Genomic DNA, 27975 nt, shown 5'->3' with positions numbered 1-27975 from the left:
GGGGTTCTCTGCCTCCCCCCAGTGGGATTGGCATGGCACCTGCTGCACACTCATCCCTGTGGGACTGGGATCTGCAGCTGTAGACAGTGAGGTTGGGCTGGAAGACATGCTCTCAGCTGGACCTGGGGCACACCAACATGGCACCCAAGGTCCAAAGGGGCACCTTCGAGGACAAAACGTGGACTGAAAGGGAAGAACGCTGCTGCCACGGCTGAAAGACAAGGATGAGGAGCCAAACATGGGTAATATGGCGGGTCGATACAGACGGAACAGCGGCCAGGCCGATGGCGCTCTTGGAGGCTCATCGGGAGAACAGAGGTGAGCAACCGCTGTGGGTCTTGGGGAAGAAGGCCCGGGGCGGGGGTAGGGGGGTCTCACGCCTGTATTCACCTCAGCGCCGGAAGGCCGCGGGTGGACCTGGGCAGCCGCACACCCGTGAAGAGCCGATACCAAAAGGGCTCCAGACCGCCGAAAGGCCGAGGGGCTCCGAGAAGAGGTACCCTCGGCTGCCCCGGGGTAAGGAGGCAACGTAGCCCCGGGCGGGGCCCTAAGGCACCTGAGGCGCCGGCGCCCGCAGCGCGGCCAATCCCCGGCGGGGCGCGGGCGGTGCCTGCCCGCCCCGGGGCGCCCGAAGGCGGCTGATGGGGGAGCCGCATCCCGCCGGCGCTGCGCCCTGCCCGACCCCGAGACCTGCTCCGCACCCATCCATGGAGGCGGCCAACGGGGCCGTGCCCATGGGCGCGGTGGGGGACTCCCGAGGCAGCGCGGCCGCCCCGTCGGGTAAAAAGGAGGTGAAGGTCGTGATCGTAGGGGACGGCGGCTGCGGGAAGACGTCGCTGCTGATGGTGTACGCCAAGGGCTCCTTCCCTGAGGTGAGCGGACTCGGTCGCCGTCGGGCCTGGGCTGGCAAGGGCGCGAAGGGAGCGCCGCGCAGAGCGACCTGTGCTGGTTGTGAACTGCTGACCCCTGCCTAGAGCTGCTTCTCCTCCCTTTACAGCAATACGCACCCTCCGTCTTCGAGAAATACACAACCAGCGTTACGGTGGGCAAAAAGGAGGTCACCCTGAACCTGTACGACACTGCAGGTAAGGGGTTTTCACATCATCCTTTCCGTTGTCACATCAACCTTTCTATTTTTTTTCCAATCCCAATAGCATCATGCTGTCAGAGGACACTTCTTTGTGGCTGCTGGGCCATCGGCCTGGGACTGAACCCAAAGCCAGCCTCTGGAGTTTCATAATTGCAAACAAATAAATAAGTAGAAACTGCTTTTACCAGTGTCAAATGCTGCTTCTGTGAACGTGCCCCAGTTTCTGTTCCAGCAGCTTTTACTGTGTTAAACCAAACTGATACTCAAAGATTTTAAAGCTGGATATACCTTCAAATTGCTCTTCTACTATCATACCTTAATATAATAACACAATTAAGGCTGTTAAAGTACAAACAAACCAACAACCGTTACCTGTTGCATGCATAAATGTGCCTTCCAGAAAAAAAGAGTCCCTCCGTAACGGCAGTTCCAGCCATGGACTCATTCATTATCTTAACAACCCGCTTTATTAAGAAAATCACATCAAATAGCAAACATATCTGGAGGTATTAAAGCCCAGTTCCCAGATGCAAAGCATAATACAATCAAGCAGGAAAATATTTTAATCTCCTGCCATGTGTGATTGAATAGTGAAGGAGAAAACGACTGTTTTGTGTTCTGAATAAAAAGGCCCTCGTAGTAAAAGTTCTCTGAAAATGCTTGTAGTTTGTTGGGGTTAATTTCAGAAACCTGTGAAATGGTTTGTGTTCAACTTTGTTCAAAGTTCCTGGGCTCCTCTATCCAGCTGCATTCCTGAGTGAACCCTAAAAAATTGGCATGCGCTCTGTTTCAGCTCAGTGTAAATCATCTGCTTCAATTCAACACTGTAGAGTTTTTTTCAAATTTGCACCAAGACAAATAAGAACCAAGTGTGATCCTTACTAATTTTTAATATGGTTTTAAGGGACATGGCTGGATTCAGAATTGGCAGTAGGTAGGGCAGTGTTGCAGCACAAAACTCTTGCAAACCTGACATGAGTGCCCAGCACCTTGCGTCATGCAATTTGCTCAGCTCTGCGCAAGACCTGCAGCTGCCAGCAGCCTGCAGAGTGTTTGCTGAACCCAGTGTTGGTGTCTTATCAGAGAATCATCAAATGTTTCAGGTTAGAAAGGACCTTTCAAGGTCATCTAGTCCAATGCCCCTACAGTGTGCAGGGACACGTTCAACTAGATCAGAGCTGTGTCCAACCCAACCTGAAATAGTTCCAGGGATGGGACATCTACCACCTCTTTGGGAAACTCGTGCCAGTGTTTCACCACCCTTATTGTAAAAAAAATAGTCTAAATCTCCCATCTTTTGTTTAAAACCATCACCCCTTGTCCTGTCACAACAGGCCCTGCTAAAGATTTAGTTTGTCCCCAGTTTTACTCTGTTTTCCTGGTTCAGGCACATAACTTCATCAGTTTTAGGTCACAGCTATAAATACTGTCTTGGACCAAAGCACTGGCCTACTGAAGAGCAGAGTGAGGCCTATTTTGTGCCTCATAAGACACTTTGGGAAGTGGAGATGCCATTGTTGTCTAGTTGGCAGAGCTCTTTGCCATCAAAGAGTGATTGCTTTTCACCTCTCACCTGGAAATGATGAAAGCCAAGATGTCTTACCTCCCAAAACAGTGTCATGGCCACCAGCCTGCAGGTTGCTAGAGGCTGCTGACACTTGTCTCCTCCCTTCCTGTTTAACTGCTTTCACTTTGCACCAAGTGTCTCAAGATTATTGGGTGCAAAGAAAGGGAATTGCCACCTTGGTTAGGGCATTTGCTTGGGAGGGAAAAGGGTTTAGTTCTGTTTCAAAGCTGCTTACATAGTTTGATGTTGCAGATCTGTGTCATACTCTGTAATTCAAGAAGCTTCTCGTTCTCTTTCTGAAGCTGGAAGTTATGCTAGAGGAAGAACTCACTTCAGCACATATTTTAATCCCATCCTGTTTTTAATAATACAAAACTAATGTTGACTTCCTTAAGGGTTAGACTAGGACTAAGAGTTGTATTCTGTCCTCTGAATTCAAATACTGCAGTAAGAGAAGAACAAAGGGAGTGTCCAGTTCAGTAGATGAGAGAGCTCCTGTCCCTTTGCCATGTGGATGTAGCATGGAAAACGCAGTTTTGGAGCAGTGTTTCACTGTGTTGACTTGCTTCTGTCATATCATGCAGCAGCAGTTCATTAAATTCCTTTCTCAGCTGGGTGATGATGCTCTGCAGTGGGTGTAGAGCAGCATTTGAAGCTTAGAGAGGAGTCTAAACATACAACTTAGTACTGGAAGTAGTGGTTTAGCAGTGCAGTGTATCAGCCATGTTTTATGAATCATCTAACTTACTAAAGCGTTTGAGCTGGTCTTGCTCTTCTCTAGAATCCTAAGGCAGCTTTGCGCTCGTGTTTTGCTTCTCAGCATGAATGGTTCCCAAACCATTCAGATTATCATAAACTCATTTAAATGGGATCAAAAGGCTGTAAAACCATTTTGGAGGTGAAGGGCTTCAGCTAAGTGCCACATAGCAGCATAGGGGAGGAGAAGGCAAAGCTGTTCTAAAAAGGGGTCACGGTGTCTTCGTGATGCACCCACTGCAGAAAAGGCTTTCGTATTTTTAGGACCTTGTTAAGAGCGACACTCAGTGGAGCTGTACGAACTTCAGTATCATGGGAAGGTAAGGAGAGGTTCAGCTCCATGGGCTGTTTAAAGTTAGAAGGAGTCTTTGCGTTGTCAAGTCCTGTGCAGCTTCAGACTCTGAGCTTGTCCTACTTACTGAAGGACACAGATAAAGTGCCTAAGAATCAAATATTTCAAGCTACAAAAGGTATTTTTTGCTTGACAAGAACTTTGGTAACAAAGTTAAGTCTAAAATATATTTGACATTTTTTTGGGCGAGAATTTTGTACTATGCTAGTCTATCTTCCTCATCAGAGGCACCTCTTGCTGTTGCAGGAAGTTGGTGGTATGCATAAGCAATGTGTAAAGGCTTTGTAATATCACTTGTCTCGCCTGCAAACAGGCTTTGCAGCTGCTTACTCAAAGGTTTCCATTCCTTGCTGGGCTGCATGGAGACGAGGGCATTGAGGGGTAAATGAACTCTGTCATTTTTAACGTACTGAGGGAGCAGCATCTGTGCTTTATCTGTAGTTCAGACACAGGGTTCAGTTTCTGCTGCTGTTTAGCACAGGGCTCTTCTCAGACCAAAGGAAAGAAAGCGCTGGGCTGGGCTGAGGCAGGCTGGGGAGGAAGTCATGCCTCATCATTGTGGGCACTGTCTCTGACTGGCAGGAAGCACACACGAAGCCTCCAGTGGGGTTGTTCAGGTCTGTAATGACAGATGTACAGCAGTTTGAGGCCTTCAGAGACGTTTTAAAAGCTAGGATATGTAAGAATAATTTTTTTCATAATTTTGACAGGGAGTGCCTGAGGAAGGCAAAATCCCCCCCCAGCTTTTTAACTGAAATGTGCCCTCACCTCAAATGTCCTCTTCTACTGGTATTATTCCTGACAAGAATGTCTGTTTTCCAATTTATTTATTTTTTTTAACTGGGTGGTGAAAAAACAGCTGGCAAGCTAATAACCATGGGATTCCCATGGAGTCTGCAGAATAACAAACCCAAGAGAACTGGGTGTGTTTCTGTGTGCCTGTGAGGACTCACCATCACACAGCTCCATGTTAATCCTAACCCAGAAGTGTGGACACTGGAACAGGCTCCCCAGGGGGTGGTCAAATCCCCATCTCTGCAGGTGTTTAAAAAGCTGCAGAGATGTGGTGCTGAGGGATATGGTTTAGCCCAGACTTGTTAGAGTCAGATAATGGTTGGACTCAATGAAAAGACTTACAGGTCTTTTCCAACCAAAATGATTCTATGGTTATAGACAACATGTGGCTGTGCATAGGAAGTGGTCAGCTGGCCTGGAGCAGGTTGTGTATCCTTGATCCAGGATATGACTTTCTTCTTCCTGCACTGCTGATTGGTGCCAATGGACAGCACTGAGGTGTGTTAGGACAGCAGGTACTGGTAGACGGCCAAGCTCGCAAGTCTTGGCTGCATCATTTCCCCTCTTCTGCCAATGACAGTGGGTGCTGTGCTATGGCTAAGCAGTGCACAGGTGGGCACTTCTTTGGTGGTGAACTGGTGAAGGGGTGAGTGAGGAAGAGCAGACAGAGGTGAATGTGAGACCAAGACCTGTGGTTTCACTTCTTCTGTTGTTCATCCTCAACCACCACCTGTGTTCCCACCCCACTGCAGGACCTAACTGCAGTGATTTGGGTTCTGCAGCATGTCACAGAGGTATGCAGAATGTGATATTTGAGAAGAATTAGGTGAATTCGGCCAGATGGAGTTTTTTCTTTAAATAAAGTAAAACAACAAAACACAGTCTCTGATGCTGCAATGAATTGAGGAGAGCAGAGCCACAGATGTGGTCACACATAGGTATATATGTAACTAATTGTTCCACAGCATGCTTTTTATAACGTGGGCCAAGAAAAAAGCTACCTGTGCTTGAGGAAGCACACTCAGGGACTGTTCATATACATTCAGTTATTGCTTAGGTTCAGCTCTGTTCCTTCATTTTAAAACTCTGGTAGTAGAAGACCTTAATCTGTGCCAAATTATCTCTGACCACAGACTAAGCAGCTTTACAGAGAAAAAGTCTCCCAGACTTTGTTTTGCAGCAGCACTTAAGGACAGGGGGTGAAAGGGATTGTTTTCAGTCAGAGAAATGTTGATGTTTTGACACAGTTTGATCTGGGTCCTGTTACATCTTCAGCAACTGAAGAGCTGCATCTGAGATCTTAAATTGCTTCTTCTCCTTCCAAGTGAGCATTGTAATCACCCAACTGTAAGACAAGTTAAGCAATTACCAGCTAGCCTTCCTGCTGTGGTCTCTGCTCTGTACCTTGTTCTGTGCTTGGTATTTGAAATTCCAAATACAGAATATTCAAATGTGGAATTTAAAATATGAAGCTGCATTTTACACAGCAGCATTTCCCCATGCATTTATTTTCTGTGTTTACAGAAAAATAACTGCACAGCAGCTTTGGAAGATGAAAGTTCAGTTCACTGGGGCATGTCTATAGTTTTGGACTTCCGATACAGCATATTTATCACATTCCTGAAGGCACCTCTGCTGTTATCCCAGCCAAGACAGTATGAATTTATCTCTATGTTCCCATTCCAAACAAATAAGTGTGTTTCTTCTAAGGCAACAGTCATTCTGTCAGCCTCACAAATTGCCAGCAATAACTTGGAGAACCTTTTGATTTTACAAGCTACATTGGTAGCAGCTCAGATGCATGAACTTGAACAGGGAAAACCATGCACAGCAAATCACATTAGAGGAAGTTAGGAGGAAAAAAATATATTGGCACCTGATGTGTTTAAGGCATTTAGAGGATTAGCTCAGCAACAAAATGGTAAATTGGTTGCAAATAAGTATGTGGATTTGGGTGAATAAGAAGGACTAAGCAGCACAGTCTTTGCTCTGAGTGCTCATACAACATGCATAATTTTGTCAATTGTCTATTATTTTTGGATTAAACGTTGAGGAATCAATCCTTCTTTGTTCTGTGCATTGCCCATGGAGCATGCTGCTCTTGCAGGAGCTCAAATGCAGAGTGGTCCAAACTCAAGACTCCTGCTTTTCGAACATCTTGGGCAAGCTGAGTAAAGGCTTATCCAGTGGGTATTGCCTGCTAATAACCTGTAACTCGATCCATCATTTAAATCAAGGAGGGGAGCAAAGTACTGCAAAATTATTTGCCTTCTGGTATCTGTAGTTCTTCATACTGCAGCTAGAGACAAGCATATTGGCTAGTGATGAGTGTGACTTAGGACTGAGCCAGGTGCCGGGGAGGAATAAGGGCGCAAAGTTGAGGCACACTGAAATTTTCAGCATCCCTTCATTTGAAACATCAATACAAAGATTTGAGACATATGACTTCCCTGTAGAGTAGTTTCTAGGCTGTGTGTACATTGTAGTTACAATGGGAAGAAATGGAATTCCCAGTTCTCGTTTTGGAAATTTGTTGTATCACAGAGAAGTGCCTGATTCCAGGGGAAGCATTCAGGTGGCAACTAGATCTCCTACAGGCTGCTTAAATCACAGTTTCTTCCTCACTAAGTCTCTGAAAACAAAAAACACAAATGAGAAGGATTGGAGTTTTTTTACCTTGAGCTGCCAGCTATATCCAGTAATTGAATTTAGCCTCTCAAAGCAAGAAACCTTCAGACGCCAGCATGGTGATTACTGCAAAGTCAGATGATGTACAGCAGGGGGAAGAGCACAGGTCTGAAGTAAATTAGCTTCCTCTTGTCAGATCAAAAGCTAGAATATCCCTAAGCAGAAGTGTGACAAATCCCCTGCATTTCCAGAATCCAGCAACATGCCCAAGATCTGCTGTGTAGTCCTGTTTCAAAGAGCAGTTAAGCCTGGCTCATGTCTTGCAAAATCGTGTGTGTGCAGCATGGTGTGCTCATCGCTGCTTCCCCTCAGCTCACTGGGCTGGGAAAAGCAAGTTTGCCACTAAGATTTTTACTTCAGCATTGTGTCTAGCAAATGCAGTGTTCCTGCTTGTCACTGCATCATGTGTGCAAACATGTTTGGAAGAATGGAGCCACAGTCAAACTGCAAATGTTTTACTCAATAATGGTCAGATTCTTCTTGCTGATTTTGCTTGTGAGCAGCAGTTGGTGATTAGAGCTGCTTCTGAGTGCTTAGCAGGTGGACAGAGCAGGCTTTTTATTAAGACTTTCCAAGAACGTGTTTTATACTCTAAAGCGTCATTTTTGTCAGTGAAGAAGAATCTTCTGCATTTAAGGAAAGAAATTTTACAAATAGTTGACGTGGTAGTGTTAGGTTAATGGTTGGACTTGATAATCTTAGAGGTATTTTCCAGTCTGAACAATTCTATGATGCTAAGTATGGAAAATTGTCAGTCTGTGCAATTGTTGTTCTTGATCTCAGGTACCTATCTTTGTGTTCCCATCATACTGCTTGTTAAGGACAGAGCTTGCTTTCATCCAAAGCATTCTCTGTGTTCCAGGGCAGGAGGACTACGACCGCCTGCGACCACTTTCTTACCAGAACACAAACGTTGTGTTGATTTGTTACGATGTCATGAACCCCACTAGCTATGAGAATGTAGTAGCCAAGGTAAGAGGTTTCCATAATTGCTTCAGCCTTTTAAATGAATTATATATGCCTGATACATGACAAGATGTCAGATTAAAAAAGATGATGTTTTTAGTGTCCCATAACCTGGGCGTGTAGATGCTCAGATCATTCCTCATATGCTGAGCTGCAAGTCACAGACGTCAGACCTGGAGCTCACCTCTCCACAGCTCCTCAGTGTTCAGAACTGTGGTTGACTCTTTGGAGCAGCAAAGAAATGGAACACCAGCAGTGAGATTACTACTTTATCTGTAGTGATCAAGTCAAACAACCACCATTGCACACAAGTGTTTGAGATGCAAGCCTACTTCTATCATGCACGTATTTCACTAGAGGGGAGAGCTGTAAGCAGCCACTTGTCTGTACTGCTCCAAAGCAGAGGTTCCTGTACAGAGCACAAGCAAAACAAAGCAAGACTCCATCCAAGTTCTGCTCTTAAATATGACTTCAGAGGAGCTCTCCTGAATTTAAACAGATGTTTAAATAGGTGCTTTGGCATAGAGACAGATGCCAGCTATGTTTTTATAAAGAGCCGACTTTGGGTAGGACTTCTAAATGCTTCTGTAATGCAAATAGTGCACATTTGACTTCTACCACTAGATTATCAACTGTCAAATCTCTGAAATTGCAGCATATATTAAATGCTGGTTCTGTTCCTTGCCTTTATTATTTTGGTTTCTGAATTTTTCAAAAGCCAGATGTGAAAGTGTTGGTTTTGTACCCTCAGTGGTATCCTGAGGTGAATCACTTCTGCCGAGGTGTCCCAGTCGTACTGATTGGCTGCAAGACAGACCTGAGGAAAGACAAAGAGCAGCTGCGTAAGCTCAAGGCTTCCAAGCAGGAGCCCATTACTTACAACCAGGTAAACACAACTGCATTTAAAGTGGTTTCCTCTTTGAAAGAGACAGAGCACGCTTCAGTGGCATTGTTCCTCATGAGCACAATCACAGGTACTCCAAAATTAGGTGATCATAGTGCCCAGATAAAGAAATTATCAACAGTCAACATTAACAGGGGTTTCTGTAAGTGCTTTTTGGAAGTAGCCAAATCATCACCCACTTTTAGTATCAAAGCAGAGACATTGAAAGAGCATTTTGCCTGTCTTGGGCTGTCTGACAGAACACTACTAGCTATGCATTCTAGGCTCATTAGATCTCATTCTTGTTTCCTTTCACAGATAGGTTATTACTGATAGAAATTTGTAAGCCTCAATAAGTTTGTTGGACTCCCTTCATAATTTTTATTAGCATACGGTGTTCCCATCACTGGCACTTTGATCAGGATTGTGATAAAGCCTGGAGGTGGTAGGATACACATTACAGGATTAAAAATACTGACTGTACTGGAAAAAATATGTTTTGCAAACCCTATTTAATAATAAGTCATTTCAAGGACAACAGCAAAAACATCTGCAAGGCCTCTCTTAACATGAGAGACTTTTCTTTGACGTCACCAAAGTAATCTTACCCAAAAAATCTACATATTCTCAAATGCTTTCAATTTAAGTATTATGAAGCAGTGAGACTGAGAACTAGTGTTACAACACTAGCATAGCTGTCCTAGGCAGAGGAGAAAGTCAGTGATGGAACAGCTTGTCCCCTGTCACAAGAGACATTTCTGCTTTGGTCTCCCCTTTTTTTTTTTAACTACAAAGCCATCCTTCTTGTCTCATCTCAGCTTTCGAACTGTTGGAGACACAAGTCTGGGAACAAGGTTAAGTGCACCAAGACCTTGCTGAATCACTGCTTTTTCTAAACAGTGTGAGAAGGAATTGCAACTGCATCACCATTAAAGCATGCTGGGACTTTCAGTTTGTCTCCCTCGGGCACAGGGTGAGGTGCCTGTCCTGTGGCTTTGTGAACAGCTGCAGGTTGTCCCTCACTTGCATGAATTCCCTTCCTCACCCTCACACATGAGGTTCAGGGCAGGCAACAGACACTTTTGGTGAGTCTGCTGAGACTTCATGCAATAAAATTCCAGGGCCCACATGATGGTACAAACTTTGTCTGCTATGTGAGCCCTCCTGCCTGGTTTTTCTACTCTTAAATATGCACTACCTCAGTCTTTTACAGCTGATGGCATCTTGAGTCATGCGACATGATGCTTCCAATGCCAGGCACAGAGGAGCTAAACAATATCTGCCAGCACTGCAGCTTGCAAACAACTGGAAGGAGACAAACTTCACTTAAATATGCTGAAGAAAAATCCCTCTATAGAAGCCTGGGTGCTCAAGTGGTCCCACTTCCAGGGCTTACAGTGAATAAATGCAGTTTGTGAGCTGTGGGTTGCAGAGCTGGAATTCACACTCCAAGGCTCACAAGCATTCCAAACTGGGGGCTGACTCGGCAGTGACAATAAAAGGATGACAAGCAAAGTAAGAAATCAGCCCATTGTGTCTGTAGTGATTTCACACAACCAGGACTGCATGCAAATGGTTTAGGTTCTGGTCTGTTCGTGTTGCATGTGTTTGGGTGAGCTTGAGAAACACAGGCACACGTTTGTGTGTATGAGGACACTGAGCCCTTGGGATGCTCCAGAGCAAAAGCTGAGGTTCCTGCATGTGCACCAGCAAACCAAGGCAAGACATTGGTCCCAATTCTGCTCTTGCATGTGACATTCATTACTAAAGGTGACATCACATAATAGTTAAGGTCAGGCCTGAAAAAATAAGACCATGTAGACATCGTATCCTTACTAAGTATCTACTTCAGCATTTCTTTTAAAGGAATTGAATACTGAGAATATTTTTACAATGTCAGCATTCTGCATTTTAAAAGTCTCTATTGCACTGAACTGTTAGGCCAGGCTCTAGATCATCATCAGGGAAAACAACTTAATTTATTGAACAGTGCCTCAGCTTATTACCAATGTCACTTACACTCCAATACAAAGAGGCAGCTTCTTTCCACCTGACCTCGTGATGCAAAGATGTACAAAACAATTCCCTTTCTCTCCCATCTCACCTTCCCTCATGCACTGGGCTCACATACTTTCTTACCTTTCGTGTTTTCCAGGGTGAGGCAGCTTGTCGGCAGATCAATGCAGAAATTTATTTGGAGTGCTCAGCAAAGTGTCGTGAAAATACAGAAAATGTCTTTAAAGAAGCAACAGCCATCGCCCTGAACGCCATGAGGAAGGCCAAGCGCCAGAAGAAGCAGAGAGCATGCTCCATGCTATGATTTGGGCTGCAAGAGAGCATTGACTGCACAACAGCCAAGCCATTCAGATGCTGAAAACAGTAGAACTTCAAAGACCTTTTTTTATTATTATTACGTTTGTATTCCTAAAACGATTTTTATTTTTGAATGTTTCATTATGTTTACTATTTTTGCACTTTTGTTGCACTGTTGTCACAGTTTTCAAGGTTCTTTATCAGTTACCTGATGCTGTCTACCTTTGTCCAATCTGGCTTTTGCTCCTAACAGCAAACAATCACAAGTCACGTCTTGGACTCACTATTTAAATTACAACAAACAGCAACTGCAGCTGAACCACTTTAGTGGTTGGGCTTTTTTCCCCTCTGCAAAGTAATTGTGGCATGTTACAGCTACAATTTACTGTTTTCTCCAAGAAGAAAAGCTGAAAAGCCACGTCTTTTAGAAGTAATGTCTGTGCAGCTTACCAGACACCTTTGATGAGACAAATTAAAGATCTGTCTTAACATTTTCAAATCTATTTACTTGGTGGCAGTGGAGGAGCTAGCTGCAGTGAGAGGAGCTAGCTACATGCCACCCACAGAACATGCAGAGGGAGCATCCACCACTGCACCTGTGCCACCTTTGGAGAATTGCACCTTTAGAGGTCCCCTTGCAAGGCCAGCTGCTGCATCAGAAAGTGGTATTTATCGATGGAAATACATCAATTGCTCCTCAGAAGTGGAATGTCAAGGTAAATATTTCATTTGCAACTCTCAAAGTTAGAAGTACTCCAAGCAGCTAAAGTCAGTTTTATGGTGAACTTCCATAGGTTGTTTAATACATGAGAGATGCAGGTACTGGTGCATGCTTGGGGAAATATTTAATTCATGTTCATTAACTGTTGGAAAAGTCTCTGTTGTTACAAATTAAAGTTCTCCCTTTTGTGATTAAGTTGTCAGTTGTCTGTTGAAGGATAAGGGATGCTCCCACTGCACAACCCAGTACATATGCCTCCAATGTCCTGATTCTTTTGTGTATCCCACGTAGCAAGACCTGATTTCAGGAGCAGTCACTAGGTTGTAGCCATCACAAACCAAATCTGTGAGGTTTCTGCAGTACAGGTGTTGGCTGGAAGCTTTCTGTAGAAGGCAAACTACAGCCCATCCCAGGGGAGAACACACAGGACTTGTATAACAGTAAAAAGACACAACCTTTGGCCAAAAGGTTTAGGCTGTGCATGCCAGGAGTCTGCTGTTAGACAAACATTGCATGCAGAGCATGGCAGCTCTACACCATACAGATTTCATGCAGCTTTGTCCTCTGCTGGTTCCACAACCAGCTGGTGAGGAACTGCCATCATTATTATTTGACATGCAGAACAGAGATCATGAGCCTTGAAATCTTTTTTTTTTTTTCTGTCTTTTCCTAACTTGTTTTTGATTTGAGGTTTGTGAATCCCTATGAGCTTAAAATAGAAAAAATTAAAAGAAAAATCAAGTTTGTACACATCTTCAACTACAGAAAAATCTTGACCTGTGCAGCCCTTTTTCCACAAGACATTTGTCAGTAAGACACAGAGTCACCCATCACTTTACCCTGTATGGAACTGAAACTTCAGCATGCAGGAAGTCACATTTACCCTCAGCTCCATGGTGGGAAACTCTCGATTTTTAAATCTGAGTTTCTCCTGCTCCAGAACTCAAGTTCCTCACCAGATGGAGAGCTCCCCACCTCTGGACAACCAGGTCCACTGCTCAAATGTAGCAGATTCCAGCATCTCTCTCAAATTCAATAAATGAGAGTTCAAAGGATTAAAAAAAACACCAACTCCTCACAGGGCATGAGTTAACATAGCAAGATACAGCCCAGCTAGTGTAGAAGTTGTTCAAAACATGCAAATTGCAATTTATTGTTCATGCCCACAGGACAATGATTGTGTCAAGGGAATTTTGCCAATCTTGCAGCCACAGAAAGATTGATGAAACTGTTTCAAGGCCATAGTGCATATAGATTTCTTCATGAGCATGTTTATGGAGAGAAGGGCAGCATCAGGGCACACTCTGCCCCATTCAGGCTTTGTGCTCACTCAGAGGAAGTCTTCACCATGTGAAACAGTTTGCAACACTACATTTGGCTTTAGCAGGTACCAATGGCACAGCCCCCAAAACAAGCTTATTTGAATGAGGAAGTTGAAACAGCACGAGGAGTTCAGCAGGATGGCAGTCAGGTATTTGTCCTCTGCCATCCTCCTGTACCAATGTTTATATTCCCTTAATTACTGGTACAAGTGCAGCAACTAAATAAAGTATTTTTTCTGCTGAGCCTGTCCTCCCCTTTCCAGAATGGCACTAGAAGCAAAAAATACTGAAACCAGAAACCTAAGTACAACTGCACTTACTGCTACTGAGCAAGGCCATTTTATAAGGAGAAACAGTGTCCTGAGAAACCAACTCGAAGGGCATTTGTCAGTAAAAAGGGGCTGAAGCAGCTGCATCTTGAATGGTTTATTTTGGTTTATTTTAGGTCTTTCCTAGGGCAGGACAGATGACCTGGTCTCCCTGGAAGAGGATGAGCAGACTTCCCCACCCTTTAAAAACCTGCCTTTGCTTATTTTTGTTTTCAAAAGGTTTGTGTTTTGTTTTTTTTTTTTTTAATAGCTTTTTCAATCTGTATATAGCAGCAGGATGATACAAAGATGGGTGGTTGTTTTTTCACAGTACACATAGGTTAGTATTGCCACTGAAAATATGCTTTAAATAAATGCATTTAAAAACAGCATTTGGTCTGTATTACTGATCAAGCTTGGAATGTTCATAAACCTTTGCAAATCCAATACCCAGAATTTAAATAATAAAACTGGAAAGTGTTAAATATCATTCCAGAATTGGAATTACAGTAGATCTCACATTCTCCCAATGCTGGTGCTTCACCAGGCAGGTGCATGCTGCTCTATATACAGAAAAGAAATAAGCCAAAAGCAAAGAGATTTGGTATTAAATATACATAAATAGCAGGACTGCAGACTGGAGAGCCATGCTTTCATTAATACTGAGTCTGTGCTGGCAGAGTCCATGCCCTTCACCAAATACAGGGATGGATGATTCCTTCCAAGTCCATCCCATCATATAGCTGGTGTTTAGCAGGATCCATCCCAAACCCAGTGCTTGCTGTGGGCAGAAGGACAGCAGCCAGCAGGCTGGGGACAGGGGGTCACAGCTTTTTCATTTTGTCTTTGTTTTTCTGGAGTTTAGTGTGCACCACTTTGAGAGTAGTGAGGAAGTTCCCAAGGAAGAGCAGCAGAAACGTGAAAGCCAACACAAAAACCTGAGGGGAGAAGGAGAGAGAGAAGGTGACAGTGCTGCCTTGGCCACACACAGGTGAGGTCTGATGGGGCTTGGCTGAAAAGTCCAGGGATCCATTAACAGAGATAGGATACATGCAGCCGAATACATCTCCACACATCCAGCTGTGTGGGTTAACAGGAAGTCTATTTTTATCATGATCATTTAAGTAGCATTTACTATTTTTAACAGTACAACATGGATCATATTCAACACTTCTGGACTCTACCAGGCAGTAAAATCAAAACCTTAAATCCAATCTAACAGATTTAACTTTGATGAGCTTGCTTGTAGCACAAACAGAAGTGGCACAGGTACAGGGGAATGACTCATTTCTGCAGGAAGGTGTGTTCCTCCTGAACCAAGTCAGCACACAAATTACAGCAAGATCTGACTAAAATAAAACTCATCAGATTATCTGCATCACTGAACACGATGTGGTCCAGCCTGGATTGACAAGAGGATCCCTGAAAGTTTTTAAGGCCAGGCTGGATGGGGCTCTGAGCAACCTGATCTAGTGTGAGGTGTCCCTGCCCATGGCAGGGAGGTTGGAACTGGATGATCTTTGAGGTCCCTTCCAACCCTGACAGGTCTGTAATTCTGTGTACTGTACAGCTGGAAATTGGGATAGGCATGTTTGATGAGTGACAGCAACAGAGAAAACAAGTGGCAGGATCCCTAACACTGAGGCAATAACGTGGGTAAGAGGTTTTTAAAAGTGATTCACTGTCATAATTGTTACCCTATTTTTGTATGTGTAACCCATGGATCAGCTATAGAGCCACAAGCAACTCAGCAGCCATTGCTAGTTAATGCACGTGAATGATATGGAGAGCTTTACCCACAGGTATTTCCTTCCCCCGGCATGCTCTGCCTTCCAGTTTGTGTGGTCACCCACGGGTTGCGAACTTCCCTACAGTAACCCATATTTGGTTTGAGTTCTGTTGTACAGGCTCTGTGCCACACCACCCCGAGATATTTAGATGAGGTCAGCTGCCCACAACATCTCTCTAAGGCTGTAGTTAAACACTCCCTCTCCCTGCTCTGTGATTTTCTGAGCAGAACCAACACCCACCTGCCATTCTTTGCACTCCTCATGCCTCGACAATCCGAACAGTGTGATTGCATTATATAGCTGCCAGAACTACAAAGGGGGGGGGGGGGGCAAAAAAAGGGCAATTTTATTATTAACAAAAGAAGAACCTTAGAAACATTTGCCACGGGTGCACATGGTCCAAAGCACCCTTCCATGGTGCTGCAGCCTCGGTGGCAGACCCTCACAGACCCGGTATAGGAGGGAGGTATGGCACTGCCCAACTTACATGCCCAAAGAACAAGAAGGGAAGGAGAAACGTCAGCCCCCGCCACATCCAGGACTGAAATCCTTCTGGAAAAGGTTAAGAGGCAGAGAGTGAGCACAGAAGAGCCACGACCAGCACTGCAGCTCTCTCCACCAGACAATCCCATAAAGCTATTCCCATCCTGCTCCACAATAGCCAGCCAATTTAAAATATCATGGATAGAATCGTGGCATGATTTGGGTGGGAAGGGACATTTAAAGTTCAGCCCCCCTGCAGTGAACAACACCTTCAACTAAAGCAGGTTGCTCAGAACCCCATCCAACCTGACCTGGAATCGTTCCAGGGATGGGGCATCTACCACCTCTCTGGGCAACCCAGGCCAATGTTTCACCACCCTCAGTGTAAAAATACCCTTCCATCTAATCTGAATCTCCCTCTTTTAGTTTAAAACTGTCACCTCTTGTCCTGTCACAACAGGACCTGCTAAATAATTATACTAAGGTATGGTAATGAGAGGAGGACGAAGATGAGGATGACCAAAACCTCCATCTTAACTCTCTCAAGAGCTGACAGAGATCAGAGCCCTCTGTCCCCAACCCACTGTAGTGGAGGAGGAGATAAAATCCTCACTCCCCTTCCTAATTCAGGACACAGGCAGCAGGGCAGGGGGATGGCAGCTCTGCAAAGCTCGCTATCAGAAGGGCAAAGAGCTCTCTCCTCTCCCTCCTGCTGCATCTAAAACCTCTGCAAAAACCTTAAAAAGAAAGCACTGCAGCAAACCTCACCCACTGTAAGGTCCAAGTGGTTTCTCTCCCCTAAAGCACGGAGTCTGTAAAGGCAACCCCTTTGGTAATAATACTGTAGGAACTGCACACAACCTGGAGGAGATAAAACATCATTGCACTGGCTGTTCAGAAGTATGATCAACATATCCAACTATTTTAGTAACATTTAATCTAACAACATTTAGTTATTGTTTGTATTTGTACATTGCATGTTTGCATGCAAGCTTTATATTCCTACAGTTTAGTACTTCAGTATTTACAAAGCAGAAGTGTTTCCTCCTAGTCATGTAAGATACAAATTGATTTTATGCCATGAGTTAGCAAGGTAAGAAATACTCACTCTGAAATATTGAAAATGCTAAAAACTGGCTGCGAAACATCTGATACATGAGTCCATCTGGCCTGGAAGCAAAACACAAAAGAGGTTTATTTGTTTGATAAAAGTCATGCAATGCCATGCCCTTGCCCTTGCCCTTCCCCTTCCCTGCCAAGCTGTATCCCATTAGCAAACAAAGCAAGCAGCTGGTACCCAGCCCACTCCACTCCACTGGGAGCCCAGACAGGGTGATACAGCTACACAGCACAACTTTGGTCTGTAGGAAACACTCCCATTGATTAGGCTTCCCCTAATTAAAAACCCCTGTGGTGTTGTGCTCCTCCTAAGGATAGTTCAGTACAGGCAGAGGGCAGGGAGCCTTCTGCTCCCATCACTATGTCATCCCCTTCCAGATTCAGGAACAAAAACATTTGTTGTTTTGAAACCTTTTTAAATTGTAAACTGTTCGGTTCATGGCAAAGCTGAGCAGATTGCATGGGGCCCACATGTGGGGTGCATCACTGTGGTTCAACCAACAACAGCACGCATGAGAAGGTAACTTGCATTTCTGGCTGTCACCTGGGTTCAGTAAAGCCACCAAACATTCATTTTGTGGTATTCTCCCTCTAAAGCCAAGTGCTGCTGTTTAAACTAGTACCAAAATCTCTGCAAGTCTCCTACCAGTGCAACTACTGCTTGGGGTTTGGGTTTCTTTCTTTTAAACCAATGAAAATACAAACTTGTGCTGTTGTATTTATCACTGAAAACATGTGAAACATCAGACAAATATTAAGTCTGATGCTTTGCCATGTGCCCACATGGCCCACATAGCTTTGTGGTCCTGCTGAATTTAAACAGTCAGATGATGCAAACACTTTGAAATAAATTTGAAGCACCTTGAGTAGGTGAGAGCAGACTCACCATGTTAACATTACTCCAGACAGGAATGTGGAGACGTAGTGATGAGACACCCACCAGCCTTTGATCCTGAACAGACAAAAATGTGGCAGTTAGGTGAGAAACTTGGATTTTAAAGTCTGGCTTTAAAAACAAAAAAATGATCCTGACTTGGAGGAGGAGGAACTGGGAACAAAACAGGCAGCCCAACTCAAGCAGAAAGGGTGCTGTGGAAACACTATCCTGGCAACATGGCTTAGTTGGAGACATGAATCCATGACTGCTGGAAAGAGCCTCAGCACTGGGTCACATCTCATGTGCTCCCACAAGCTCTTCAACAGAGTGAGAAGCAGCAGTCCCCACAGCACAAGGTACTACAGTGACTAATGATGCACAAGTTTCAGCCCATACACCCTTTCGCTTTGCTGTCCCATGCAATCAGTGACATGTCCAAGTCCTTCCTGTTGAGTTGGCCCTTTCCTCCAGACATAAACACTGGAGAAAGCTCAGAAAATTAAAGTGAGCAAAAGCTGTAGTGAGGCAGAATCAAGAGCTGCCCCAGTGGACGGCACTGCTTTGAAAAACTAAGCCAACAGGATGGGCTAATTGGGGGCATTTCCAATCAAAGGTGTGTGACCTCCAACACAGGACAGCAGCTGAATCACTGGGATTTGTTCTTATTTTAAAGACAATTCATGCTTTAAGTGGTTTGGCAGGAGGCACAGTACCTGGATCCATTGCTGATGAGAATGCTTTCCCGTATCGTCAGCGTGCAGTAATACCACACTAATAGAAAGTTGAACACTTCATCTGTCACCCTGTGACACCAAAAACCACAGTTTGAAAAAAAAAAGTGTTAATTTTAAAGGCATACTGGGAAAAAAAAAAGTCTCTATTCTTTCTCCCTCCCATTGGGCAGATGAAAACCTCTCCAAGTAAGGCCAGGGACACAAAGCCCCTACCCTGAACATCTCTAATCCAGATACAGAACTGCACACAGCAGCAGCACCACCAGGCTCAGACTCCTCTCCTCCAGAACGTGTACCCTGATATTACACTGCAGATCTTCAGCCAATAAGCAGGTATGCGGAGATTACATTAATTCCTTCTGAAGGAGAGAAAGCATGATGGAAGCAGAGGATGATCCAATTTAGAGAGGCATTTCCAGGCTAATTCAATGAGGAGATTCCATTAGATCTATACAAATCCAATCAACTAAAAGAGCAGAGGAGCATTACACTCTGAAGGCAAAAATACCCCAACAACTTTATTTTGCCCTTTGCAAACTCCTGAAGCCGAGAAGATTCATGGCACCCTCTATGGCTGGTACAATCCTGCACTCAACTCAAGCTTCCCTCAGTGAAGTGCCCAGCTCCAATACCTTGCTGGGTTTTTGTAAGCAAAATTGAATAGCAGAAGCTTGTTGGTGCTCAGATACTTTATCATGACGTAGAGATAACATTTCAGATCTGATCATTTCATGCAAATCCTCTCTTGCTGTGGTTACAACCAGAGGCTGCAGCATGGTGCTGGCCCTTGCATGGGACAACCCAGGAGCAAAGCCAACCGCTTATTCCCAAGCACAGCATGATGCCAGAAAACCAAGAGATCGGAAAATAGGATGGTGGAAGTTCTCTGTTACAAGAGACTTGAAAAAAGAAGTTAAAAAAGGAAAAGCAAGTAGTTAAAATACAGGTCCTGCTGGTGGTGAAGAGGTGCAAAAGCTGTCCTGCTGTCCAACCACTCAAAGCCTAAAACGGTGCCAGAGCCCATCACACCATACTTAACAGAGGAGAACAGTTAGCTCAGACTCAGCATGTTTTTATTCAAAATTCTGGATTAGAAGTCAAAACACAGGCTTACCTATAGTGGAGAATAAACCTGCAGGTGACAGCCCCGAGTAACAAGATTATAGTCAGATAAAGTTTGAACTTTTCATACTCGTCCTTGTAGGCAAACCTGGAAGGCAACAGCCATCGTTTATGGACACAAAAGGGTGTTTTATGCAAATGTGGCTTCACATTTTTCAAACCAGATGCAAATCCACATGCCAAGCCCAGAGACATGAGCTTTTGCTTGAAACCTTTAAAACACCAGGGGCTGGGGAAAGGTAGCATTCTGCCTGCAGGGCCCATCTAGGCTGCATGGCCATTAGGCTGCAGGACAACTCAACGGCTTAAGTACATAAGAGCTGGTTTCTGGGTTGGCATGGTAAGATTTAAAAATAAAATATTCTCCATTTTCTGGAGCACTGTATGCCTAGAAGTCACAATACCATTTTCACAGCAACCTTCCCCTAAAGGCAGCAAGCCAGGTTTAAAAGCAAACGATGGACAGAATCCATCAGAGCTTGTGAGGCTTTAGCTTGGCCTTGTGTCACAGTCTGAATTCTTCAACCTGTTTCATCTTTTATCAAATCTAAGAGAAATCCATTCTCTCCTCTGGACCATAATGACAACAGTGAAATACTGGAACAGGTTGTCCAGAGATGTGGTGGAGGCCCCATCCCCGGAGACATTCAAGGTGAAATTTGATGGAGCCCTGAGCAACACAGTCTAGTTGGAGATGTCCCTGCTCACTGCAGGTGGGTTGGACAAGACAACCTTTAAGAGTTCTTTCCAGCCCAATGCATTCTATGATTCTACAACTTCAGTCCATATCCACAGCTGGCTTCAGAGAAACCCAAACTTGCATTGAAACTCTCACTTACTTTGCTTGGTTACTCAGGAGAGTTACATTCACGTTTCCCAGCACCAGATTTAAGTACAGGCTGGAAGACAAAAAAACAAGAGCAGAGACCCACATCAGTTGTTTTATTTGAACACTGCAGGAAGACCAGATTGGAATTGAAGAGACTGGCAAACCTGCCAAAGCCATGTTTGGTGTAGGTTTTAATTAAGGCAAAGTGGAAGAGACTACAGAAGAGGTTTTAAATGTGGAAGACTGATCAGCAGTTTCAAGAAGCTAGAGAAAACGTTTATTCCCCTGGTCCCTCTTCTGCACTACAGTCTAAGGGCAAGAAACATAATGTGCACTGCTCCAACCCTAAAATAATGGAGAAATTGGAAGAAAAGTTAAAGACAGAAACTTTTAAGGGGCTGCACCATTGTGCAGCCTTCGCCAACTGGAAGAAACGTCCTAGCAACCCCACTTGGAGCAAAGTATAAAATTAAAGTCAGTTGAAAATGCTATTCAGGAAAAAAAAAAAGAAGAGAAAAAAAAGAAAATTTTTGTGCTGATTTAGCCTTAGAAACATTAACACAGAAGAACATCAGTGTGAAGCAGTGAATTGCACAACCTCTCACCAACACAGTTACTTTTGTTTTAACAAAGAACCTGCCCTGCCTGCACACAGCACATTCACATACACTTCCAGCTAATAAATTCTGTCTGCAACTGACAGAAACAGCTCAGCAAGAGGTTTATGACTAATCCAGTTTTACATGTATCCCTTTATGCACATTATCCTCAACAACACCTAGAAAATCAGCTTCCTGGAGCACACCCCTCCCCACAGAAACACATACCCATTCTTCTTTGGCAGGTAGGCTTCCATGTCAAAGAAGGCATTTTGCCTCTCCTTGATCTGGGTACTGATCTCCTGAATAAGAGCAAATTCTTCAGGACTTGCTTTGTGCTTGCACCTGCAAGAACACAGAAACAAGAGATTCCTATTTATATTTTTACCTCCTTCTTAGTTAAAAGGAAAAATAATGTTTTAAAATCCATGCTGTTGAGAAGCTGTGTGAGTTAAATGCCATTGCCTGCTTTTGCTCCTCTATTTCTGCACCATCATTTGGCTGACCATGGTTTTATTTCACTGCCTGGTTTATGCTGCTCTAGGTTATTTCAACCAGCTGGATTATAAATCAGCTTCTCTTTTCATCTCAGCTCAGTGACAGGATGTGTAGCTTCTTCCCTAGCAAAGCACTCGAGGAATATCATGCTTTTCTGCAGCAACTCCTTCTATTTTGTGATCTTTCTGCATGGTTTCAGGCACTGCCCTTGCAGAGGCTGCAGCTCTTCAGGCATGAAAGACTTTGGGATGTAACAAAACACAGAGATGATGATTTAATGACAAACTGTGGGTTTACCAATTAATGTAGAACAGAGAGCAGAGCACAGCAGTGTAAGCAACCCATAATGCCAGAGTGGGTGCTTTCGGATCTGCACACAAGGAATTCAGCCCGCTGCTCCCAGGGACCAGCCAAGCAGAGGAAGAGGTTCCCTTCTGGAAATCCAGACAGGAGTGAGTTACACCATCAGGTTCAAGGACTGATACTGCTCCTCCTGCACAGCTTAGGGAACAATGTTTTGCCCACCCAGCAAAATATGAAGGGCAAAAGCTGTATGTTTCTGCAATGTGTAGCACACACTGCAAGGATGTAAACCCACTCTCCAAAATCTTCTGTTATTTACAGAACTCCATCTTTCATGGGGTTCTAAACATCTTACCTGGCTGAGATAGATGGAGGTGACTCAAGAATAATATGGAGCAAAATCATCACACAATGCATATTAAAATGCCAAAACCTTGTATATTTCATCCCTTGGGAAAGAAGAAACATCCCATCCCTGCCTCCTCTACCCTCCTCCAGGTCTCACATTACCGTTGCAGGCTGTGCTTCAGATCCCTTAGTGTCTTCTTCTGCCGATGTATGGAGCTGCTGCAGGCTGTCTGCAAGCTAGTGACTTCTTCCAGTTTCTGCCTGTAAACTTTGTGTGTTTCCTGCAGGTGAAGAGGAGATGGTTGGTAGGCAGAGCCCTTCTAGGTTACACATTGCATTTGGTCCTTGCCTCTGAAGGAAGCAAGCAAAACTTCAGGTTTTGGGGAGTCAGCAGTCACCCCTGCAAACAACCAAGCAGGGGGCAATGTCAAACCAGTGTAGATCCAACATGGTTTAAACAGACATTAATGAAATTCCTGCAAAACAAAGAGCACCCTCTGCACTCACTTGCTCTAATGAGCTTTCCCACTTTTCCCATCCTATTCTGTAATGAAGCCCTAATCCTCCATTTGATCCCCATCAAATGAGCGGTGAAATCAGAGAGAAGAAACACAAAGACCCAGAGAGAAAAAAAAACAAGGTAACAAAAACAAACAACCCACAAAACCAGCCAAGGACCTGGGGGTTTAGACCCCTTCTGACAACTATTGCTATCTCCACTCTATGTATGTTCAAGCAACCTACAAAAGACCTTAATCCATCCCCTCCCTTTGGCACCTGATGCTCCTTCAGAGGAACTTCTGTCACAGCTCACTGATCCTCTGAAGACCCCCAACTGGTGTTTGACTGGCCATGATAAGGATGCACTTAGCAGCTGCAAGCCCACTGAGATGCCTCTGCTCTCACACCTCTCCCTCTGCGCAGGAATAAATGTGCTCTGCTCTTCCCCACCTTTGCAATGATTTCACCAACCTCCTGGGTTCAGGGAGACCTGGAGAAGAGGTAACCAGATTCCAGGCCATGTCCTCTAGGCAAATTCTAAGATCTAACAACTCTGCAAGCTCAGAAAAGGCATAGGTTAAATGGCTAATTGCATGGCTGCTTTATCTACCAGCTCATCAGTGATCACAGAAAATTACCACCGGTTTTCCAGAGCATAAACATGGTAGTAAAACCACACAAAACAACCATTTGCTCCCCTCCTCCCTAGGGCCTGACTGGTTCATTATTTACAGGAGCAACACAAAACAAGCTCCTTTAAAAACCTTCATAACCAAACAACCATGCTTAGGCTCTGCAGCTCTATCATGTCAGGATTGGTTTGGCTTTGCTTAGCACAGGCAGGACTTCAGGGCTTCCTAGATTGCACAGTAACTCCTTCTGCTTCTCTAGACATCACACAACATCATCTTTTAAAAATCTGGTTCAAAGGTTGGAAGAAGCTCTTCACCATAGAAGTGTTTGAGTATTGATGGGAAACACAAACAGGTGAGTCCAGAGTGGGTGCATTCTGCTGCTAGACAAAACCATCAGGACAGTGATTTCAAACTGACACTGGTATTTAAAAGATCATAACTACTAGCAAGTGTTATCTATCAAGAGAAGCAATTACTTACAAAGAGGACCCACCCACAGCACAGGGAACTCAGCTTTGCCTTTACATTAACAAGTACAACCCACAGGACAGACACCTGCCCAGAAGGTCAGGTCTGACCACAGGTCTCTCCACATAGGAGACAATCTGTCTTGAAAAACAAAGGACCTAAGCATCAGGGAGAAAAGTATTGTTGGCCCAAGTTGTGCTCCCAGGCATGAGTCATCAGAATTGTCTCTGCACCCAAGTTTAGAAGTTTTACAGTGCCAGGGCCATGATTACCCAGTTTGCCAGCAGACTTGGGGCAGACAAGAATTCAGCTACCCTACTCTGCACACTGCTTCATCTTTTCTGTAGGTACCTGGAGGTCTACTTTCCACAGCACTCCCAAAACCCTGCTTGTTTGCTTGCAGGACTCAAACCACACTTATGGGACCCACTGCAGGACTTTTTTTCCTGATCCAGATCTGCTTTACATGTTCATACACTGGGTTTAACTAAAGAGTTGGGTTTTCTACCCCAACACATCATGTTTTGACTTGAATGCAGTTCAGGAGCACAAAGCCTTTCTCCAAAGCACATTTAAGCACCATCACCATCTCAAATGAGCTGGAGCAGAGTCATGTTCTCAGGACAGTGCTATGTTCCCCTCTTCTTCAACACCGCCTCAAACTCCACCTGTGAGCCCTGAAGCTCTCAGATAATGAACTTTATTCCAACTTTTCACCTTTATAGTACTAACCACTGGACAATGCTTGTTCCACCAGCAGCTACCACCCCTCCAAGGAGCATTTCTCCATTATTTTGCAAATGGGCAAGCCGAGACAAGGATAAGTCAGTGATATTTTGCAGTGGTTCAGGTCAGACCTAAGCAGCATGCTCCGCAAAAAGGCTGGTGGCCACACGAAGTGATCAACCCCACACCAGCTGCTATTTCCCACCAACACCCAACCACCACCTTCCCTTCTGTTAACAGGCCCTCAACCTGAACTCTGAAGTAAGACACAAAAAAAACAGACCCCCTTCTCCACCCTTACTTCCATGATGGGCACCTCCTCCCCATGGGTCGATCACCGCACACCCCCGGAGCATGGCTATGGTTTGGTCTAGGATGTCCCATGGAGTACCTGCCTGGAGGTACTGAGGACAATGCAGCGACACTCACCCATGCAGCGCTGTGCTTCGGGATTTGACCCAGGCCCGTGGCCGAAGCCCCAGGTGTGCCTGGCCCAGCCGGGTGCATCCCACTCGGGACTCTCCCAGAGCAACGAGCAGGGGCTGAGCCCCTCTGCACCACCGCAAGTTCCATGCCGGGGAAGGGCTCAGCGGGAAGCTGGGGGGAGGGGCGGTGTGCACCCCGTGCTGCCGGCTCCACTCCTACAAGGCCTGCGACGGGGGAAGCCCGGGGGCGAGCCCGGTACCATTCCCCACCTCATGCAGCAAAGCGACCAAAGCAAACCCGGGCGACAGACGCAACCAGCGCGACTCTACTGGCGATGCCAGCGGGGCCCCCCACGATGCCGCGCAGCGCTGTGCCGACACCGCACCGACAGCGAGCCCCCATCACCGCTCCCCGCCTCACCTGCAGCTGCCGGAACTCCTCCTCCAGCTCCCGCCACTCGCCCCGGCATCGCTCCAGCTGCAGCCTCATGGCGCGCGGCTGACACGGACCACGGTACCGGCGGCGCGAGCTCTGCCGCTAGCGGCGGCGCGAGCCCGCACCCGGGCCCGGGGGCCACGTGCGCCCGTGACGTCATCGCGCGGGGTTGGGCGCGGCGCCGTGGTGGCGTTAACCCGCCCCGTCCTCCGCCCGCTACCCGCAGCCCGGCCCCGCTCAGTCTGGTTGTTTCTGCGTGCCCCTCCCGACGGCTTGTATGCAGTGTCCCTTCAGGCTCTAGCTCAGAGCATGCTGGGGGGCTCGGGGAAGGGAAATTAAGCCTTCCGTGTGGCGCGGGCGAAGCCGCCGGGCTGCGGGGACCGGCCCCTCACAGAGGGACCCGCTCTCCTGCGGTGGCCACACCCGGGCTGAGGCAGCCCAGCCCAGCACCCGCCTGAAGCCAGGGCACAGCGAGTTGTTAATACAAGAAAAAGTAAATGACGAGACGATTCCTCGTCTTTTTTTACTACTATAATAATAACAAATCCGCTTGGCGACCGGGCTGGCAAACTGGGAGCGGCGCCTCGTGAGCTCTGGGCTGTACCAGTTAAATGGGAATTGGACCTGCACCAAAGAGCTCACGGTGAGAGTCACACACAGGGCACGTTGCGAGGTGCAGGAGGTGCAGAGGCTGTAAATGTCGGTACTGAGCTGATTGGAATGTACGTGGGTTTGTTTTGAACGGGTGGAAATAGGCAAAGTGGAAGAAAAACAATTATAAAGGGTGAGCCAAAGTAAAGCCTGAGTGCAATTCTGTCTTTTCACAAGGAACATCTGTAGAATCCCATTTCCTTGGATTCAGCACAAAACCAAAATAACAAAACGTTTGCTGTAGAGACTCTCCTCAGTGTGCTTGTTGCCCTTGCTCTCTTTCTAGGTCTATGTCGGCACTGACACCTCGTTTTATGCCCTTTCTGTATCCTCATGTGTGTGTAGGTGAACATCTGAAACACAGTCCCCATGACCTGCTGCCTGCCTTTGCACTCAGTTTCCAGAGAAACTCGCTCAGACCTTGCAGTGGTTGGGGATTGCTGCTGATGTAAGAACCACCAACCACAGGGAACATTATATTGTCCCTTCATCTCCTCCAATGAGGTCCCTGATTGTCCAAAGATCAAACATGTTATGGCAAGCCTTGATAATCTTGAAGTAGAATAATAAACTTAGCATAAATATCACAGGAGTTTGTTATGTCTGTATTAAATTCTCCCCAAATTCTAGCATTTATCCACAGTCCTGTGTAACAACATCTTATGTTCCAGGAAGCTTGCAGAATTTTGGATTGCAGTGAAAGAATCATATTTCAGGTCACAGCTTTAATTCCATGCTGGATACGTGTTGAAACTTTCCAGTTCGCTGCAAGGTTGGAGCACTCCCTGCCACCAATATTATTTTCCTTCCCACGTGAAAATAATCGCTCCACCTTTGCAGTTATTCTGTCACCTCAGCTGAATTTATCATGGAGCCACTCCTAAAATGTCATTCTATTAGGGCTTGTTCTGCTCATTACATCACACTCTGAACTGAGCACTCGGTTCAGTCTGATGTAATAAGCAGAGCCAGCCTGAAAATGCAGCTGCATCTTACCCTTTCCTGCTTAGGGGAGGCTGGGATGCTGACATCTTCCTGCAGCCCTGGATGAATCCAGAGTGAAGGGTGCCAGCATGCTTGGTGAGGTTGGCAGAGGTTGGGCTGGTCAAAGAGCAGGAGGCAGCTGCCGTCAGTTGCAGTTCTGAGCATCCAGTATTTTGCATGTGGCTAAAGCAAACATCCCAGTCTATGTTGCTAGGAAAAATGGTCAGAATACATTGTAAATTGTAAATAACCTCTAAAACTATTTGTTTGACTCCTGAGATATAATTCTGCAGCCTGCTGGCTCATTCCTTAGGGCTGTGATCTGTGTTTCTATGCATACAAAGGCAGGAAATGTGCATTTCCCACTTAGAGCCATGCTGGCCCCAGAGCTCTCCTGGAACAGCCTCACACCAAGGGATCAACAGCCCTTTATTCAAAACTTTCCTGCCTCTTCCCTACACCTCCTGACAATAACAACTCTTGTTCCTCACAGCACAGTGAGGCTGTGTGTAACTACAACCTCAGACAAATTTTTCAAGGTCTTTTAACTAAGACATGCTGATTATTAATATTCATCAAAGAGATCAGTATTATATGTAAAACAAACACCACAAAAGAATTTAATTAAACACAAATAACAGGAGTGCAGCACAGCTGGCTGTGCAGCTGGCTCTAGTAGTATTTAA

At 45.4% G+C, this 27975-nt stretch overlaps 2 protein-coding genes across 2 annotated transcripts; one reads left to right on the top strand and one right to left on the bottom strand.

Moving 5' to 3' along the window:
* Nucleotides 1-707: 707 nt before the first annotated feature.
* RHOF (ras homolog family member F, filopodia associated) lies at nt 708-11417 on the top strand. Its single transcript, XM_054392503.1, has 5 exons — nt 708-872; nt 998-1085; nt 8111-8220; nt 8966-9100; nt 11253-11417. The coding sequence occupies exons 1-5, from the start codon at nt 708-710 to the stop codon at nt 11415-11417; spliced, it is 663 nt and encodes a 220-aa protein (XP_054248478.1).
* A 3168-nt stretch (nt 11418-14585) lies between these two features.
* On the bottom strand, nt 14586-25708 carry TMEM120B (transmembrane protein 120B). Its single transcript, XM_054392695.1, has 12 exons — nt 25640-25708; nt 22626-22744; nt 21543-21659; nt 20726-20785; nt 19879-19974; nt 18744-18833; nt 18040-18105; nt 17143-17204; nt 16803-16895; nt 16039-16103; nt 15792-15860; nt 14586-14699 (listed from the first exon to the last, which is right to left on the bottom strand). The coding sequence occupies exons 1-12, from the start codon at nt 25706-25708 to the stop codon at nt 14586-14588; spliced, it is 1020 nt and encodes a 339-aa protein (XP_054248670.1).
* Between the last annotated feature and the right edge of the window lie 2267 nt (nt 25709-27975).

The sequence above is a fragment of the Indicator indicator genome, chromosome 26, assembly GCF_027791375.1.
Source record: "Indicator indicator isolate 239-I01 chromosome 26, UM_Iind_1.1, whole genome shotgun sequence".
Lineage (NCBI taxonomy): Eukaryota > Metazoa > Chordata > Aves > Piciformes > Indicatoridae > Indicator > Indicator indicator.
Note: the sequence above shows the minus strand (reverse complement) of the source record. Positions and strands in the feature narration are given on the sequence as shown.

Excerpts from the sequence above, each read along its gene's own strand:
- RHOF (XM_054392503.1), top strand. The coding sequence starts at position 708 with ATGGAGGCGGCCAACGGGGCCGTGCCCATGGGCGCGGTGGGGGACTCC. Across the intron at positions 1,086-8,110 it reads GAACCTGTACGACACTGCAG|GGCAGGAGGACTACGACCGC; the intron begins GTAAGGGGTTTT and ends TCTGTGTTCCAG. Across the intron at positions 8,221-8,965 it reads ATGAGAATGTAGTAGCCAAG|TGGTATCCTGAGGTGAATCA; the intron begins GTAAGAGGTTTC and ends TTGTACCCTCAG.
- TMEM120B (XM_054392695.1), bottom strand. The coding sequence starts at position 25,708 with ATGAGGCTGCAGCTGGAGCGATGCCGGGGCGAGTGGCGGGAGCTGGAG. Across the intron at positions 22,745-25,639 it reads AGGAGTTCCGGCAGCTGCAG|GAAACACACAAAGTTTACAG; the intron begins GTGAGGCGGGGA and ends CTTCACCTGCAG. Across the intron at positions 17,205-18,039 it reads TCTGGAGTAATGTTAACATG|GCCAGATGGACTCATGTATC; the intron begins GTGAGTCTGCTC and ends TTTTGCTTCCAG.